This window comes from Bos indicus x Bos taurus, chromosome 18, assembly GCF_003369695.1.
Source record: "Bos indicus x Bos taurus breed Angus x Brahman F1 hybrid chromosome 18, Bos_hybrid_MaternalHap_v2.0, whole genome shotgun sequence".
In the NCBI taxonomy this organism is placed as follows: domain Eukaryota; kingdom Metazoa; phylum Chordata; class Mammalia; order Artiodactyla; family Bovidae; genus Bos; species Bos indicus x Bos taurus.
In genome coordinates this window covers 49,097,629-49,115,244 of record NC_040093.1, presented here as the reverse complement: position 1 = coordinate 49,115,244, position 17,616 = coordinate 49,097,629, and the positions used below count along the sequence as shown (strand labels likewise).

At 38.6% G+C, this 17,616-nt stretch overlaps 1 protein-coding gene across 2 annotated transcripts in view; it reads left to right on the top strand.

Moving 5' to 3' along the window:
• LONP2 (lon peptidase 2, peroxisomal) overlaps positions 1-17,616 on the top strand; it is an 84,966-nt gene that overhangs the window by 13,452 nt on the left and 53,898 nt on the right. For both annotated transcript variants that reach the window (XM_027513682.1, XM_027513684.1), the window contains exons 5-7: positions 1,488-1,651; positions 4,344-4,438; positions 10,328-10,586. In XM_027513682.1, coding sequence (XP_027369483.1) covers positions 1,488-1,651; positions 4,344-4,438; positions 10,328-10,586 — 518 coding nt within the window. The remainder of the gene's footprint in view (positions 1-1,487; positions 1,652-4,343; positions 4,439-10,327; positions 10,587-17,616) is intronic.

Here is a 17,616-nt window from a genome sequence, read left to right as displayed (position 1 = left end):
CTGTTAGTCTTAGTTTAATATTTCTGTTTTTATAAAATTATATTTTTGCTGTTTTATGTTTTTAACTTTTATATTTGACCGTATTAAATAGGTAATTTCATAAGTTAAATAAACTCTAAGGCCTTTAAGTTAAATGCCAGTATATCATTTTGCTCCAGGAACAGCTAGAGTTGATTCATGGTGTTAATGAGTTGAGAATTTCAAAAGAGTAGGTGGTTTTTAAAACATGGTAGAGTGGAGAAGGCAATGGCACCCCATTCCAGTACTCTTGCCTGGAAAATTCCACGGACGGAGGAGCCTGGTAGGTGGCAGTCCATGGGGTTGCTAAGAGTCGGACACGACTGAGCGACTTCACTTTCACTTTCCACTTTCATGCATTGGAGAAGGAAATGGCAACCCACTCCAGTGTTCTTGCCTGAAGAATCCCAGGGACGGGGGAGCCTGGTGGGCTGCCGCCTATGGGGTTGCACAGAGTCGGACACGACTGAAGCGACTTAGCAGCAGCAGAGAGTCACAGAGAAGGAGAGCTTAAATAAGACCATTTGACTTGGCAGAGGAGACTTTTGTTGGGTTTCAGGGAACAATTTCAGCACACTGGAGACAAAAGTCAAAGTACAAAGTACAAATTATTAAGTAACCAGAAAGGAAGGGGAAGTGGTGATTAGTGCCTCTTGTTGGAAAAGCAGAACATCACAAGGGAAGTAAATAGTGTATACTGCTAAGCTGCTAAGCCGCTTCAGTTGTGTCCGACCCCAGAGACGGCAGCCCACCAGGCTCCCCCGTCCCTGGGATTCTCCTGGCAAGAACACTGGAGTGGGTTGCCATTTCCTTCTCCAATGCATAAAAGTGAAAAGTGAAAGTGAAGTCGCTGTCGTGTCCGACTCTTCACGACCCCCTGGACTGCAGCCTACCAGGTGCCTCCGTCCATGGGATTTTCCAGGCAAGAGTACTGGAGTGGGGTGCCATTGCCTTCTCCGAAATAGTGTATAGTTAATTGGAAAAAACCATAGATAAGTTAAAACATTTTCAAAGGCTGAAGACTTTTCTGCTTGTTACAGATGAAGAGAATAGAGGCAGTAGCTGAAAGGTTAATGATGTTAAAAAGAAACTTTGTATTGTAGGGAGAAAATGGAATTTATTCAGTTGCCAAATGATGAGTAGTCATTAAGTATATCAAGAAAATAGTGGCTGCAGTAGTAGCCCAAGAAGAGACAATTCTTAGATGTTTTCATCATTACTAGTAGCCAATTTCTTGAATTTTTTCTTCTCATGCTGGTAGTGTTAGCATGTATGGAAGAAACACGTCCATCTCATCTTCATCTGCTTTTTAAATTCTGCTCCCTCCATATGTTCATGTTCCTCCTCATCATTCTGAACTTCAGTTCCTAAAGCTTTAGACTCTACCTGTAAAAATGTCTCCTGCCGCTCGGTGCTTCGTCCCCAGTTTACTTGGGCACGCGGTATTTCATTCCTGCTTTATCTTGTAGGTCATCGCAATACGGCCTATGAGAAGGATTACACATGTCCCAGGTGCTCTAGCGGACGAGGATGAGGATGAAGATAACGATGACATTGTCATGCTGGAGAAAAAGATACGGACATCCAGCATGCCGGAACAGGCCCACAAAGTCTGTGTCAAAGAGATAAAAAGGTAGGTTGTAGAAGCTGTTCGTTCATTAGGATTTTCATTTGCTTATTAACGTTAAAAACTGTTGCTCATGGAAGTGAATCTGCTACTTTGTGTTACAAAGCTGATCTCTCATTTCATAGTCTTTTATCTTTCTCCTTTCCCTTATATTTAGTATAGTTATGGACCACTCTATTCATCTTACCTTTCCACTGTTATCTCTTTATCGCTTATATTTCTTATGTTTATGGCTTTCCTAATTCTCAGGTTGTAGCAGTGATCTGTGAGGTGCTTTCTCTTCTTTATTCCTCCATCAGAATCTGATTCTTAATACTTAATACTCCTGAACCAACACCATGTTGAGCATTTTCTTTTTCTTGAGTGCTGAATATACTAAGTGATGTAACTTTTCCATCTACTGGATGCTGTCAGGCACAAGTCACTATTGCCTTTTCATAGTCTTAAGGCCATACTTTACTTAGAAATAATGTTTATGCAGTCATTGTGTTCTTTGCACATCACTGTTTTCGTCCTTAGATTAACTTTAGGAGGCAGGGACAATCATTTTTGCTTTCATTCAAGATAAAGTACAGGGGAACCTTGCTGACAGAATAGGGTACATGAGTTGATCACATTTTCTGGATAATCTCAGGGTTAAAGCCAATTTTTTCTTTCCATACTTATAACATTCTGACTGTATTGCATTTTTTTAATGAGTGGATTGTAATCAACCTAAATGTATGATCAGGAACTACAGATTTGACTTCTGAGACGCACAGTTAAGAACATAAGTAAATGTCATTGAGGTATTTTACAGTGACTCTGACATTAGTTAACAAATGCAGAACATCTATTATGTACAGAACACTTTATTAAGCACTGCATATATTATGGAAGTGCATTATTTTAATTAAATATCTGATGAGCTTTCTCTCTGATACAAGACAATATGTAATTATTGTATTATACATGATTAGGCACCTAAGTAAATCACTGGGTAATTGACTTGAGACTCTTCCTATGAGATAGAGATATTGATAAGGCCTTACATATTTCAAGGATAGGATCAGAGTGCTAGTTTGCAAGTATCTGTTTAAACAAAATAATCTTTTTATTACCTAGATTTTTATTAGGTTGATGCAAAAGTAATAGTAGTTTTAGAACACATCTTTATTAATCAAAATAGGAACCATTACAATCAACACATTTTTGCCAATGAGAAATAAGTTTGCTTATTCCTGTAGCACTAAACTCTGTGCTTTGGGATTCAGTGAACTCTTGGAAAGCATTTTCAGCCTCTTGATGGTTATTGGAAGCATTTTCCCTGCAAAAAGTTGTCGAGAAGCTTGAAGAAGTGGTAGTCGGTTGGTGAGAGGTCAGGTGAATATGGCAGATGAGGCAAAACTTTGTAGCCCAATTGGTTCAACTTTGGAAGCGTTGGTTGTGCGCTGTGTGGTTGGGCAATTGTGGAGAAGAATTGGGCCCATTCTGTGACCAGCGCCAGCTGCAGGCATTGCGGTTTTCAGTGCATCTCTTCGATGTACTGAGCATACTTCTCAGATGCAGTGGTTTTGCCAGGATTCAGAAAGCGGTAGTGGAACAGACACGCAGCAGACCACCAGACAATGACTGCGACCTTTTTCTGGTACAAGTTTGGCTTTGGAAAGTGCTTTGGAGCTTCTCAGTCCAACTACTGAGCTGGTCATCCCTGGTTGTCATCTAAAATCCACTTTTCATCGCACATCACAATCTTACTGAGAAATGGTTTGAAGTTGTTGCATGTTTCAAAACTATGAGTTTTTTGATTTGCAGTCAGCTCAGAAGGCATCTGCTTATCAAGCTTTTTTACCTTTCCAATTTGATTCAAATGCTAAATGACCATAGAATGGCTGACGTCGAGTTCTTCGGCAACTTCTTATGTAGTTGTAAGAGGATCAGCTTCAATGATTGCTCTTAATTGGTCATTATCGCCTTCCCATAGCTAGTCATTGCACTCCTCATCTTCACAACTCTCATCTCCTTTGCAAAATTTCTTGAACCACCGCTGCACTGTACATTCATTAAGCAGTTTCTGAGCCATATGCGTTATTGATGTTGTGACTTGTCTCTGCTGCTTTAAAACCCATTTTGAACCTGAATAAGATATCATAGAATTTGGTTTTTGTCTAACATCATTTCCCCAGTCTAAAATAAACAGCAAGTAATAAGTCATTAGCAAAAAACATAGAAATGCACATTAAAATGATGTATAGCATAACCACATTTATTAAGAATATATTCCAATATCAAATGGCAGAGTTCAACAATGCAAAAACCACAGTTATGTTGAAAAGTGAAAGTGAAATTTGTCAGTCTTGTCCAACTCTTTGTGACCCCATGGACTGTAGCCTGCCAGGATCCTTTGTCCATGGAATTCTCCAGGCAAGAAAACTGGAGTGAGTAGCCATTCCCTTCTCCAGGGGATCTTCCCTACCCAGGGATCTCCTGCATTGCAGGCAGATTCTCTACTGTCTGAGCCACCAGGGAAGCCCCAGTTACTTTAGCTAAGTTATGGAAGCTAACAGTTACATTAGCACCAGCCTAATAAAAACATTTTCAGATTTGTTTAGCCAAAAATGCGTGATACATCTGACCAAGAAAGGGAGATATGCTTGGTTTTCTGTTTCACAGAATTTTTCTGTTCCTGAAAGGTTTGCTGTGTATTCTTTCCCCACAGGCTCAAAAAAATGCCTCAGTCAATGCCAGAATATGCTCTGACTAGAAATTATTTAGAACTTATGGTGGAGCTTCCCTGGAACAAAAGTACAACTGGTGAGTGCACAAATAACACCTTTTCTTGCAGTCTAATTGTCTCTCAGGAAGCTCGAGCAAATTCTGGTGAAATATTTCCCATTGATTATCTTTCTGTTATAGTAGTTCATGATGTAAACTATTTAGAGACTGAACTTGTGTCATAGGTTTTAGGAAGTAAAGGAAAAGAGGGTGCTGCGTAAAAGTGCCTTTTGCCTAATTCTGGAGAAGGTAGGATTTTCTGTAATTGGTGAATATGTGTTTCTCGATACCAATAGTCAATCAGACAATAAGCTTTGTATTTATGTACTCTTTGCCAGGAGCATAGGAAAACAAAACAGTTTTGAGGTAGTTGGCAATAAGTGCCAAATAAGTACTGCTGCTGCTGCCTCGAAGTCACTTCAGTCGTGTCCGACTCTGTGCGACCCCATAGGCGGCAGCCCACCAGGCTCCCCCGTCCCTGGGATTCTTCAGGCAAGAACACTGGAGTGGGTTGCCATTTCCTTCTCCAATGCATGAGAGTGAAAAGTGAAAGTGAAGTAGCTCAGTCGTGCCTGACTCTTAGCGACCCCATGGACTGCAGCCCACCAGGCCCCTCCATCCATGGGATTTTCCAGGCAAGAGTACTGGAGTGGGTTGCCATTGCCTTCTCCAATGCATGGAAGTGAAAAGTGAAAGTGAAGTCGCTCAGTCATGTCCGACTCTTAGCAACCCCATGGACTGCGGCCCACCAGGGTCCTCCATCCATGGGATTTTCAGGCAAGAATACTGGAGTGGGGTGCCATTGCCTTCTCCAAATAAGTACTAGAGACAGCAAATCTTTTGTTTTCTAAAGGAAATAATTATGTATAATGACAGGATAACAGTAAAACAGTTTTACCATTGAAAGTTTGTTTTTTTCCCACTAAAACTATTTAAAGAGTTTAATTTCTTTTTATCTCTCCTATCTTTGAGTAAAGTTTTTTTTATCTACCAGGAGGATTTTATACCTTTTTTTTTTTTTTTTTTTTTAATGTATTTGTTATGTACTTTCTCTTGGGGTAAGAAATATACTCAGTTGTCTTTCAGAATTTTCAGAATCATTTTATTTGCATTTGTTTCTGTTATTGGACTCTCTTGTTAAATTTACGTACAGGGTTTATTAAGTTCAGCAGTGGGTTCATTCTCTGAACTAATTTTGGTTTAAGAATTGTTGAATCTTGAGAATTCATCAGATATATTTTCCTGGCTAGTAAAACTCTTACATTTAAAGCAGTGCTAGAAATTTTGAGAAGTGTTAGTCCCAAAACACATGTTTATGCCCCATATAAGGTATGCGATACATACTAAATTTCAGAATGCTGAATTTTTAATATTAAAAAATGTTTTTCTTAAAAAATACTTTTCCGTTAATCTACAGAGGAGCATACTCTCTGGTATTGAGAATTCAAAAAAAGCATTTTTGTCTCAAAGAGGGCCTAGAATGAAGCATATTTGTGTTATATTAACTAGGCTAGGGCAGTATTAAGGTTAAAACAACCCTATTTTAATTAGTTTTTTTCATAGACTTACTTAGCGGATTTATTAATGTGTATGGCTAAAATTTTATATAAATGGAGTGATTTAATATGTGCTCCCTTTTTTTTTTATTCTTTCACTTAGCATAATTACTTTAAAGCTCATCCATGTTACTGCATCTATCAGTAATTGGTTTATTCATTTAACAGTTGTTGGCCATTTGGGTTGTTTCCAGGTTTTGAACAACTGTATATACAGCTATGTTGCTAAATTTATCTCTTAATTTACTTCATGTTTACATTCATGACAGTCTATTGCCTTCCAGTTGACGATGTTTTATGAAATAAACTGAAGCTGAATTTCTTGGTTTAATTCTTAATTCAGAATTTTCTGGAAATGCCATAGTAAGATGCCTGCAGGGGAGCACGCGTTCCCATTGAATTAGCCCCTGGCTGTCCCCTGACCAGTTTGAGCTCTGATGTCCGTCTGGATCTAGCTGGACTATTAGGAAATCCCATTTTGGTTCAGATGGTGTTCTAGCGCCTAGCTCTGCCGCACCTGCTTTGAAGGGCAGTGCCCTGTTCTGTGAGACTGGAGAAGGCCCGTGCGCTGTTAGTGTAGACCTGGGAGAGAAAGTGACAGTGCAGTTTTAGAGCTTTCATTTCATCTGCATGAGATGAAACGCCGTACATTTTGGTGTGTTTTGGACAGGTGTTTGTGTCATTAATGGAGTCGTGACAATTTCCCAGCCCTGTTTTCTCTTTTGACAGTAGGGCTAGCGCATGATGTGAAGCACATCTAGGTAACTTGGTGACACCAAGGGTCTTGTTTTGAAATGCTGGTGTTCTCTTGGTGATGTTTTTCTGTGCTCTAGAATTTAGCTTAACTAATGACTTAAAGACATGCAGGGTGCATACAGTATAATGACCTGAAGATATAAAATTGCAGGTTTTACTGTTTGCTGTTAGTAACCTAGTAAGCTGCCCTCAGCTTCCTCCCCTCCCACACTGGTCCTGTTTGTAAAGTGAAATTAATGACTGACTAGGAATGTTTGTCAGATTCATACAGTGTCTCTTGTAGAGAATTGAAGGCAAAATGTTTACTTGAATGCAGAGTGCCAGCTCCCATTCTTTACTGAAATAACCAAGAAAATGTGAAAACAAAGCAGAGCTGTTTTTTTTTTTTACAACTCAGAGTTTCTGCTGGACGTGTGTCAGCATTAGAGATGCACGGCACTCATGTACCCATCACAAAAACACTTCTCATTGTTCACCGTCTCAGTGGAGAACTGAAGGTGGATAATTTGTGGTGTAAAAGTAGTCATGTTGAGCTTCTAAACTAGTACTTTAGGCCTAAATACTTGTTACAAGTAAAATCATAAAACCGTGAAAAATGTCTTTCATAATCCTCAAAAAGAGAAGCTTACCTAAGTAGAGACAGTTACCCAAGCAAAGAGGAGTGAGTTGGAGGAAATAAGTTTGTTGATTTTCCTTCTTGAATGGAGGGAGTCAGTAGATACCATTTCAATCTTACAATTGTAAACAGAGAAATAAATGTTGAAGTAAGTTTTACATTTTTTATGTTTAACTGTAAGTTTTATTCATAGTAGGAAGCATACATTTTGAGAAGTTAAAAAGAATAATCAGAAAAGATGCATCCTGTATAGAAAAGATAACACAACAATAAGTAGCATGGAAATTTTCTTTCCCTAAAAGTTTGAAAGAATTGACTTTTAAAGTTATCTTTACTTGGCATATTAGAAGAAATTCCTTCAGTGTTTTCATTTATTGTCTAAAGTACATGGATTCTGTTCTTAGTTTTGTTGTTGTGGTTCAGTCGCTCAGTCTTGTCCAGTTCTTTGTGACCCCATGGATTGCAGCACGCCAGGCTTCCCTGTCCTTCACTATCTCCCGGAGCTTGCCCAAACTCATGTCCATTGAGTTGGTGATGCCATCCAACCATCTCATCCTCTGTCGCCCCTTTTCTTCCTGCCCTCAATTTTTCCCAGCATTAGAATATTTTCCAGTGAGTCAGCTTTTCGCATCAGGTGGCCAAAGTATTGGAATTTCAGCTTCAGCATCAGTCCTTCCAATGAATATTCAGGGTTGATTTCCTTTAGGACTGACTAGTTTGATCTCCTTGCTGTTCAAGGACTCTGAAGAGTCTTCTGCAGCACCTTAGTTAAAAAGCATCAATTCTTCGGCTCTTGGACTTTTTTTTTTTTTAATGTATGTATTTTTTAATTGAAGGATAATTGCTTTACAGAGTTGTGTTGGTTTCTGCCAAATATCAACATGAATCAGCCATAGGTATACATATCTTCCCTCCCTCTTGAATGCTCAGCCTTCTTTATGGTCCAACTCTCACATCTGTAAATGGCTACTGGAGAAACCATAGCTTTGACTATACAGACCTTTATTTGCGAAGTGATGTCTCTGCTTTTTAATACGCTATCTAGGTTCATCATAGCTTTTCTTCCAAGGAGCAAGTGTCTTTTAATTTCGTGGCTATAGTCAGCATCTGCAGTGATTTTGGAGCCAAAGAAAATAAAGTCTGTCACGGTTTCTACTTTTTCCCCATCTATATGCCATGAAGTGATGGGACCAGATGCCATGATCTTAGTTTTTTTAATGTTGAGTTTTAAGCCAGCTTTTTCACTCTCCTCTTTCACCTTCATCAAGAGGCTCTTAGTTCCTCATTGCTTTTTGCCATTAGGGTGGTGTCATCTGCATATCTGAGGTTATTGATATTTCTCCTGGCAATCTTGATTCCAGCTTGTGCTTCATCCAACCCAGCTAGTAACTGTATTTACTAAATGTTCATCAGAAGTGAATGTTGCATTATAACAAATTCCTTTTCAGATACAAAATGACATTTTCTTGGAAAGTGCCCTTAGACATGATATAAATATATTGATAACTAAGTATTGAACCATCTTTGCATAACTGAAATCCCACTGGGACTCTGTAGATTACTCTTTGAATAGATTTGATTTACCAGCATTTGAATAATTAGAGCTATGCAAAGTGGAATTGGTCTGAAGTGGGTTTTTTCCTTTACTGTGGTAGGTTTTGGTGTCAGGATTAGCATCATGAAATAGGAGACTTTGTTTCATTTATTCATATATTCATTGGTTGGCCTCTGAAGCCAGGGAGGGGGAAGAAATTTTTTTCTTCCCTTTCCAAATCACTCAGCCAGGACTCTGACTAAATTCAGTAGTATTGTAATTAATTTACATACATTATTGCTTAGCTGAATTTTTGTAGACTAGCTTGAGAACCAGGTCATTTTTTTTTTTTTTTTCTTCTTGTAGGAAAATGCATAACATGTTCCAAATAACTGAGTGAAAGAGTGGACTTCTGTGTTTTTCTCTCTCCCATTTTCTTTTCACTGTCAGTTTTGTGGTTGTGGATTATCCTCTGGCTGCCACCCAGCTGATAAATTCATTTTGACTTGACCTATTATTTAATCTGTGATTATTTTAGATCCTAAAGCACCAGTAAACCTGATGAAAGCTTGGCTCTGGAAACAGGGCCTAATTCATACATTTCTGGTGAGATTTTAATAGATAGACAGTTCTTCATGTCTTAATTTTTTTTGACCCAGCTCTTCTGTTTTAGAAGATTAGCTAAAGGAAGTAATTTCAGAGGTATGGGGAGATTTAGTTACAGAGATGCCCAGTGAAGCATACTTTATAGCTGTAAAGATTTGTAGGTAACCTAAATGCTCAGCAATAGGGAATGGATAGTTAAATAATGGAATATTATGTAGCCACTAAACTGCTACTGAAGAATACGTTTGACACTGAAAGATGTCCATATTATTTAAGTGAAAAAAACTTATTTTTCCAAAATTTGAAGACCTCATATAATCTTAGTTTGAAAAACAGGCATATAAGTGTGTGTGCACGTACACACCCACACACACACACAGAATGTGGAATAAAATGCACTTCTGAAGTGAAGGTAGTGATTCTCTCTGTGGGGAAGTGAGATTACCGGTGAGTATTTTCATCCTTTTTTATTAGTGTCATCAGATTTTCTGGCACGAGCATATATAACTAACATAATAATAAGAAAAAAACCACTTAAAAAGAACAAATACAAGCACAAGTAGAATATGTAGAAATATTCTACTTGTCTTCATAGAAATAACGTGTATATAGAAAATCATTCCAAATGGAATGAGTATTAACTCCTTGAGTTTTTAATTGTGTAATATCTATTATTTCTATAAATACTTATGTAAGAAAACCAAGTTCAGGTCTTTATGAAGACTCATTTAGAAGAAACCAAGCCTGTTGTTATCACCTCTTTTTTCAAAAAGCTATTCTGGCTCTTGCCAGTCTGAAAAGGAGTTCTTCCATTGAATAGCTCCATGTGCTCAGATTGTTTCTGTTGGGTTACTTGACAGACCGTCTGGACATCCGAGCAGCCCGAGTTCTGCTGGATAATGATCATTATGCCATGGAAAAATTGAAGAAAAGAGTGCTGGAATACTTGGCTGTCAGGCAGCTGAAAAACAACCTGAAGGGCCCCATTCTGTGCTTTGTCGGCCCTCCTGGGGTTGGTAAAACAAGTGTGGGAAGATCAGTGGCCAAGACCCTGGGCCGAGAGTTCCACAGGATTGCGCTTGGAGGCGTGTGTGATCAGTCTGACATTCGAGGACACAGGTAGAAGACCTCTCTCACTTTAATCTCTGATTCTCCTCCCTTTTCTAGAGCCCCCTCATAAGTCAATGCGTAATATAGATCTTTTCCTTAAAATGGCTCTTTGTGATACCTTGATTGCAAAGGACATTTATGGTACTTACTTGCCTCTGCCGTCAAGGTATACCCAACTAACCTTGATGTCTTCGCGATGGTGGATGGGGAGTCTATGCCTCAGCTTTCCTGGAATCTCATTATAATGCAATTATAAATCAGTTATTAAATATTATATCGTTATATTCATTTTGGCCCTATAACATTTCATAAATAATGACCTATAACTTTTTAGAGTTTAAGAAGTAAGTGCAAATAGCAGGCAAATAGGAGGAGGTAAGAAATCTTTGATAACAAATTTATTATGTTGGCAGTTTAAACTTTCTTTCAAGGAGGCTGGTTTGTAGTGTGAGAATGAGTAATAAGGAGAAAAAATTATTAAGCCTTATCCTTGCATTTTTGACACCCTTTCCATAAAAATACATTAAACTATAAGAATTGTGTCTCTGATTAATCTGACATTATTAGAGTGAGATTTTCATGTTATGTTCATTGTTTTATTCTCTGTGGCTCAGACTGGAAGATGCTTTGGGAAAGCATGAACCTCTGTTTCATAGCTGCAGGTTGTGAGAAGACATACCTATGGTGTATGTGTTAAAGTACATTTAAAAACGTAGAACATTTAAGAATGTAGAAATTATGAACTGCTTAAAAAAATATGGTGCTATATACTTAAAATCATATGACGTTGACATACTACTAATATAAGGTAATATGTCAGTTATATCTCAATTAAAATAATTTTTTTAAAAGAGGGCATGTAACTTGGAATAGAAAATAATTAAACTCAAGATAAACTCTGTCCTCAAGATCATACCTTTGATCTTGAAATTGCAAAAGCATTGCAGGTTATAAGTAGGGGCTTTGGCAGGCCTGCCAATGCAAGCATTGAGCAATTACCAGTAGCCAAGGGTAATTTAAATGCGTGTTTACAGTTTGGTGAATATGGTTTAAACTTGAATTGTGGGAGAAAAAAGAATATGATGCTTTCATGACACCTTATTTTTCATCTGCCTTATTCTTGGGATCCTTAAGCAGGGATGGGAAACTGTGGTTCTTTTTATTCTCTTTTACTTGCTTATTTACACTTCTTATGCATTGAAGAAAAATCATTTCAAGATTTTCATAAACAAGCAATAAGGACTGCAGATTAGGTCAAGGAATCGATCGGGGTTGGTCTTTCTGGCAATTTCCAATCATGTTTTTGTTGCCTAGATTTTCTTATTCTCTCATGTGCCACTAGAGGCTGTAGTTCGCTTTTGTAAAGAAATTGGCATCGTGGACCTATCCTAGAGAAGCTAGATCTGTGGCCCGAGTCTTCAGATTGTACGTACAGAGCTTTAGGGAGGTGTTCTCCATGCAAGAGACTTGATTCCTGCACTCTGAATTGTCTTCATTTATTTCTTCCTTTTATCTGTGGCACATTATTGTGTGAGTATTTGATGAAATTTAGAGAGTGAGTTTGTGGAGTTACTGTTATAAGATTAATGTCTTGGGCACATGACATGTAGGTATTTGTCCTTATTTCTTTCTACATTCGTCTTGATTATTTAGTAAGGCTTGGTGCCCAGCACACACTGAACATTCAATAAAAATTACCTTTCGTTATTTTAATTTTCAGTTCTCAGGAGGACATGTTTAGATTTATAAGCTTCAGTATGACTTTTTATAAAATTCAATCGGATTCTTAAATTGTACCTAAAATATCCTGTTTGGAACATTATGTAATTTGTGTGGCAGAATTGTGGAAAATGTATCCTTACGATGCCTGTTGGTGCATATATGCATGCTGAGTCGCTTCAGTTGTGTCCAACTCTTTGCAACTCTGTGGACTGTAGCCCGCCAGGCTCCTCTGTCCATGGGCTGCTCCAGGCAAGAATACTGAAGTGGGTTGCCACGCCCTTCAGGACCCAGGGATTGTGGTCTTCCTGACGCAGGGATCAAACCTGCATGTCTTACACATCTTGCGCATTGGCAAGCGGGTTCTTTACCACTAGCGCCACCTGGGAAATCTGGTTGGTAGGCAATATATAAGGTCATAATCCTCACCACTTATTATGAGCATTGTTGGGTTTAAACAGATCCCTGTTTTAAATCTTTACTGAAACTGATAGATAGAAAATTTGTTTTCTTTTTTCAAGTGAGTATACATTTGTGTGTGTGACTGTTAAGAGAACTGAACCTAAAGAAAATGAAGTTTTTTTTTTTTTTATGGATCTTTTGTGAAAGAATCTTGTGTATTGTGTATAAGCTTTTTTATGGTGCATGTTGAGGTTATGATCACTGACAAATAAAAGGTATGCGGGTTTGTCTGTGAATCATTCTATTAAGCCTGATTTTTCCGTACACCTTGCTGGTAACATGTACTTCCTAGCCATCACTGTACCAGCTGTTTTGCTGAACACTGCGGCCATCTGTGCCTTGTGGTACTGGGGACTTATTACCCACCCACCCCCTACATGACCAAAGCCTGGAGAAAGTTTCTGTTTGAAAACCTGTTGAGAAGCTGGTGGAGAGTCGGGAGTGCTGGATAACAGGAAGGCCAGTTGAGAGCAGAGTATGCGCTTGTGACAGTTCCTGGTTGGAGGAGGTGATGAGGGGAGAGGAGACAGCAGAGGATTGTAGCACCACCATGGGGTGGGGTTTGTGGGAACAAGTGGCTCCGCGTCACAGCTGAGGCATTTGGGGAACACCCAGGTCTTGGCATTTTAGTCCTGGTCACATGCTCACAAGCAGAGTTCACGCGGAGTTTTGTTTTTCAGCCTGTGAGTAGGCACCGCTGTTCAGCAGCCTTAAAATAGTCAAGGAGAAACAGAGCTGCCTTCTCTTATCTCCCTTGCTTGTTCTCTTGATCCTGCTACTCACTTTCCCCAGTTTCCCACGCATTGAGTGCCAGCCTCTTGGTAGACGTGCCCGATACGTGGAGGAAGGTGCTAATAAGTTAGAAATTGATTTTAAAAACAACCTAAGATATTCTCTTTTAGAGTTAAAATGACAATGAGGTGGGAGATGGGAAGAAAAAGACTTGGTTTACATGTAAATCCTAGACTGGGAAAATAACAGTGATCTGACTGAACGTTGTCCCGTTGTTTAAGTTCATGTTGTTTTGGTGGATTAGAGGAAGAACAGTCTTGTTTATGCTCCATATTAACTACCCCCTTTTTTCAATTTAATATTTCTCAGTATCTCCATTGAGATTTTTGTCTATTTTTATAAGTCATGGAATCTCGGTGCCCAGCAGTTTTTGACTTATATTTTAATAATTTAAATAATTTAATTATTTAAATATAAATAATTTAAATCAGTTCATAAACACTAAAGATAAAGTGACTTCTTTTGGGGTGAGGTTTTATAAAATCATGTTTGCATAATGATCTTTTCTCATTAGCTGTTCCTCAGTGAAATATATGTTGTGATATTTCTCAGGTTGTTGATGAGAGTATAACTCTTTGAAAGTCACTTACTAGCTGTTTGTTCAGATGATAAAGCTATATCATTGTAAGGAATCCTCAGCTCAATTCTTAACCAATTTGAGAAGAAAAATGAACTTTTGCTTTTCACGTTGATAAATTTTCATATGTAACCTGAAATAGTGAGATTTTAAGTAAATTAGCTGTTTCATTATTAGTCTCTACAAGGGAAAAATAACTGAAGCAGCGAGGTTTTGAAATATTTTTAGCATAGTACGCCAGACATGTTACTGTTTGCTCATCAGCCTCCTTTAATAACGTGTATTTGCATATAGCTCTTCTTTGCCTCCGAAAAGCTTCCAGGTTTGTCTTGAGGCCGCAACCCAAGGCTTCCTCCACTAAGATAAGTGCAGTCAGTGATGATCTTGCTCTCCTCTGGACTGTTGTGCTCCTTAATGATTAAATAATACAGGTCTCTGGCATTTCTAATACCTTTCTGTAGAGGTAAAATGTAAATATAGTAAAAGTAGGAGCTCTGTAGGGTAGGGATTATTTTGTATTTTCTAATCCTCTGTACATCTGTACTGCCAAGCACAGTGCCAAGCATGGTAAGTGCTCTGTAAGTGCTGTGTGAGTTCAAGTAAGATTAAAACATCTTGGAAATCGGGCAGTCCTTTGGATGAGCACATCCATGCAAATGACTGTCTAAGATTTAGGAAAGACTGCTACAGAACAGTTTGATTTGTTTAGACATGCTATATTAAAGACTATTTTTAGTTCCTTAAAGACTGTTTTTCTGTTTTAAAAAGAGCTCATTAGGATTTCTTTTAGCTTTATTACTTTATCCAACTTGAGATACACACACACACACACACACTCACACATACACACACACACCTGCCAGATTTTCATCAGGCAGCTTTTGCCCATTTTTAAAGCAATAGAATTATCATCCTACCCTTTCAACTTAACATTATAACATAAACTTTTTATATTACTTTAAATTGTTTGTGAATATCACTTTAATAGTTTGTTTTGTAGCCCATACGTGCTCCTTCATTGGATAGGCATGAAAAAATTGATGGGAAAATGCCATTTTTTCCTCCCTCTCTACATACTGGAAAAGAAGTAAGGAAAGACACCCCTTATTCCTAACATTTAGATATCCTTGGCAGTGACAGAATGACCAGCCTCTTGGACTATGTTGGATTTGATTTGACTGTATCTAGAGATGATGCAGTATAGTAAAATAGTTGATTGCCATGCAGCTATAAGTAGATGATATTGTAATTTTATGTAGTTGTTTTCTCAAGTATAATACAGATTGCTTTTGGGAAAATTAAGAATGCTAATCTTGAAACTTAAATTTTGAACTATGTAGGCATTTTTGTTTTTGTATCTCATACACTGGTTGAATTGTCCTGATAAGCCTGTGAACAATTACAACAATAAGCCTAGGTAACAATTACACCTATGGATCTATATATTTTCAAGTTCATGCGTATAGTTTAATTTTGAGAAAAACTCCAAGATAGTTATGTATTCAGGCTGAATAATAAGTAATTGGAGCTATACATTCTTAGAAAAATAAAAGGAAAATGTCCTCAAACTTTCCTGTGTTATGTTATATTGCTTTCTAGATGTTGTATCATAAGGAAGAAGTATTTTGCCCTCGAAAGAGAGTATTTTGCCTCAAAAAGGTTACAATTTATAAAATCATTTATTTCCTACCTCTGTAGTTTCTCAGGATGCTAATTTGTTTTTTAAATTTTTTGTGTTTGTTTGTTGAAAGAGAACATTTTTGTGTATATTTGTAAGTGTGTAGCACTTACAGCTACATTTTTTGTCATCTTATTCATATTCCAAAGGTTTCAGTTCAGTTCAGTTGCTCAGTCGTGTCCGACTCTTTGCGACCCCATGGACCGCAGCATGCCAGGCCTCTGTCTATCACCAGCTCCCGGAGTCCACCCAAACCCATGTCCATTGAGTCGGTGATGCCATCCAACCGTCTCATCCTCTGTCGTCTCCTTCTCCTCCTGCCCTCAATCTTTCCCAGCATCAGGTTTAGTCCAAAGGTTTAGTCATAGTATGTTCTGTAACTTCAGTCAGTGAATTGCATGCTACCCATACCTTCTAGCAAAACACAAGCACACTACAGATACTTTACGTAGCTCACAGGCTCTGATCACAGTTGTCTTGGTTTGACATCTAGATTAGTGGCACACATTTGGGGGTGTCACCTGTGATGGAGGAGCTCTAGGGGCATTGAACACTCTTGGGGCTGTTGTAACTGAGGCTTATGTGCCCACGGCTCAGAAAGCCGAACTCTGACAGCAGGTTTGTAGCAAAGGAAGGGTTCATTGCAGGGTGCCCAGCAATCCTGTGGGAGACAAGCCTCAGATCCAGTTCCACTTGATCTTTGAGCAAGGGGTTTTTCTAAAGGCGGGGAACAAAGAGGCTGGGGTTAATTATCATTGCGTGACATTTCTGTGACATTTCTTAATTGTAGTTTCAAGAGTCTGAATGTCTCTGGTTTATGATTCTCTGCCCAGGTGGTCTGTGGCTTGGGACTCCTTGCCTTGGAGAAGCAACCTGAGTTGTATGTTAAACAATGAGATTTATAACAGCTATTTCAGTACACTGGCGATGTTATCGACACCAGTCAGTCATCTGACTCTGGTTGGTCAGTGTTGCATTAGTGCATGATTGAGGTCAGAGGGGACAAGAAAGGAATAGAGTTTTGGATAGATTAATCATTAGCTCAGTAAGGGAACTTGGTCTGGGGGGCTCGGTTTCACTATGAAAAGACTAGACACTGAAATGGGACCCAAACTGAGGTGTAATGACACCTGCCTTTGTATCTTTTTCCAGGAAATTACAAGTGGACTTAAAGTAGCTATTACTAATAACAGTTACAATTACATCTTTTGAAAGCTTACTGTGTGCCAGGCCCTGGGCTGTGTGCTTTACCTATAATAGTCTCTCGTGATCTCATATAATTTATCAGGTTGGTATTGCCATTATCCCCATTTTAGCAGATGAGGGAACTGAGGCTTGGGTCACATTATTTATGCAAAGCAGTACTCAGAGACTTATATGACCTTAACAGTGGTCATAGATATTTTGGGTCCTGGCATCATTCATCTGGTGTCTTTAAGCAAATAAGGGCTTCTATTTGGGAAACGATCTTACAACTCTATATGCAGCATCTGATCTGTTTTAAGACCCACTTTCCATTATCAGAGTGCTCACTGGCTCTTTAGAGGAGGCCGTATGCTTGGTATCCATGGGTAAAACCTAGGTCTTAAGTGTGAATCAGGAGAACTGCAGGGCCAGTACATGCTGCGGACATTGCATTATTGGAAAGATCCCTTTGTGAGAGGTGGTCAGGAAGAGTTTAGTAGGATCTCTGAGATTTACATAGGCAGGGAGGGTATTGAGAGCAGGAACTCAACCGTATTAACAAAGGTAAAAAAAAGCGTAAGGGGTATTAATAGAACCTCAGTTGTGGTTGGAAAGCCGGTGGTGGG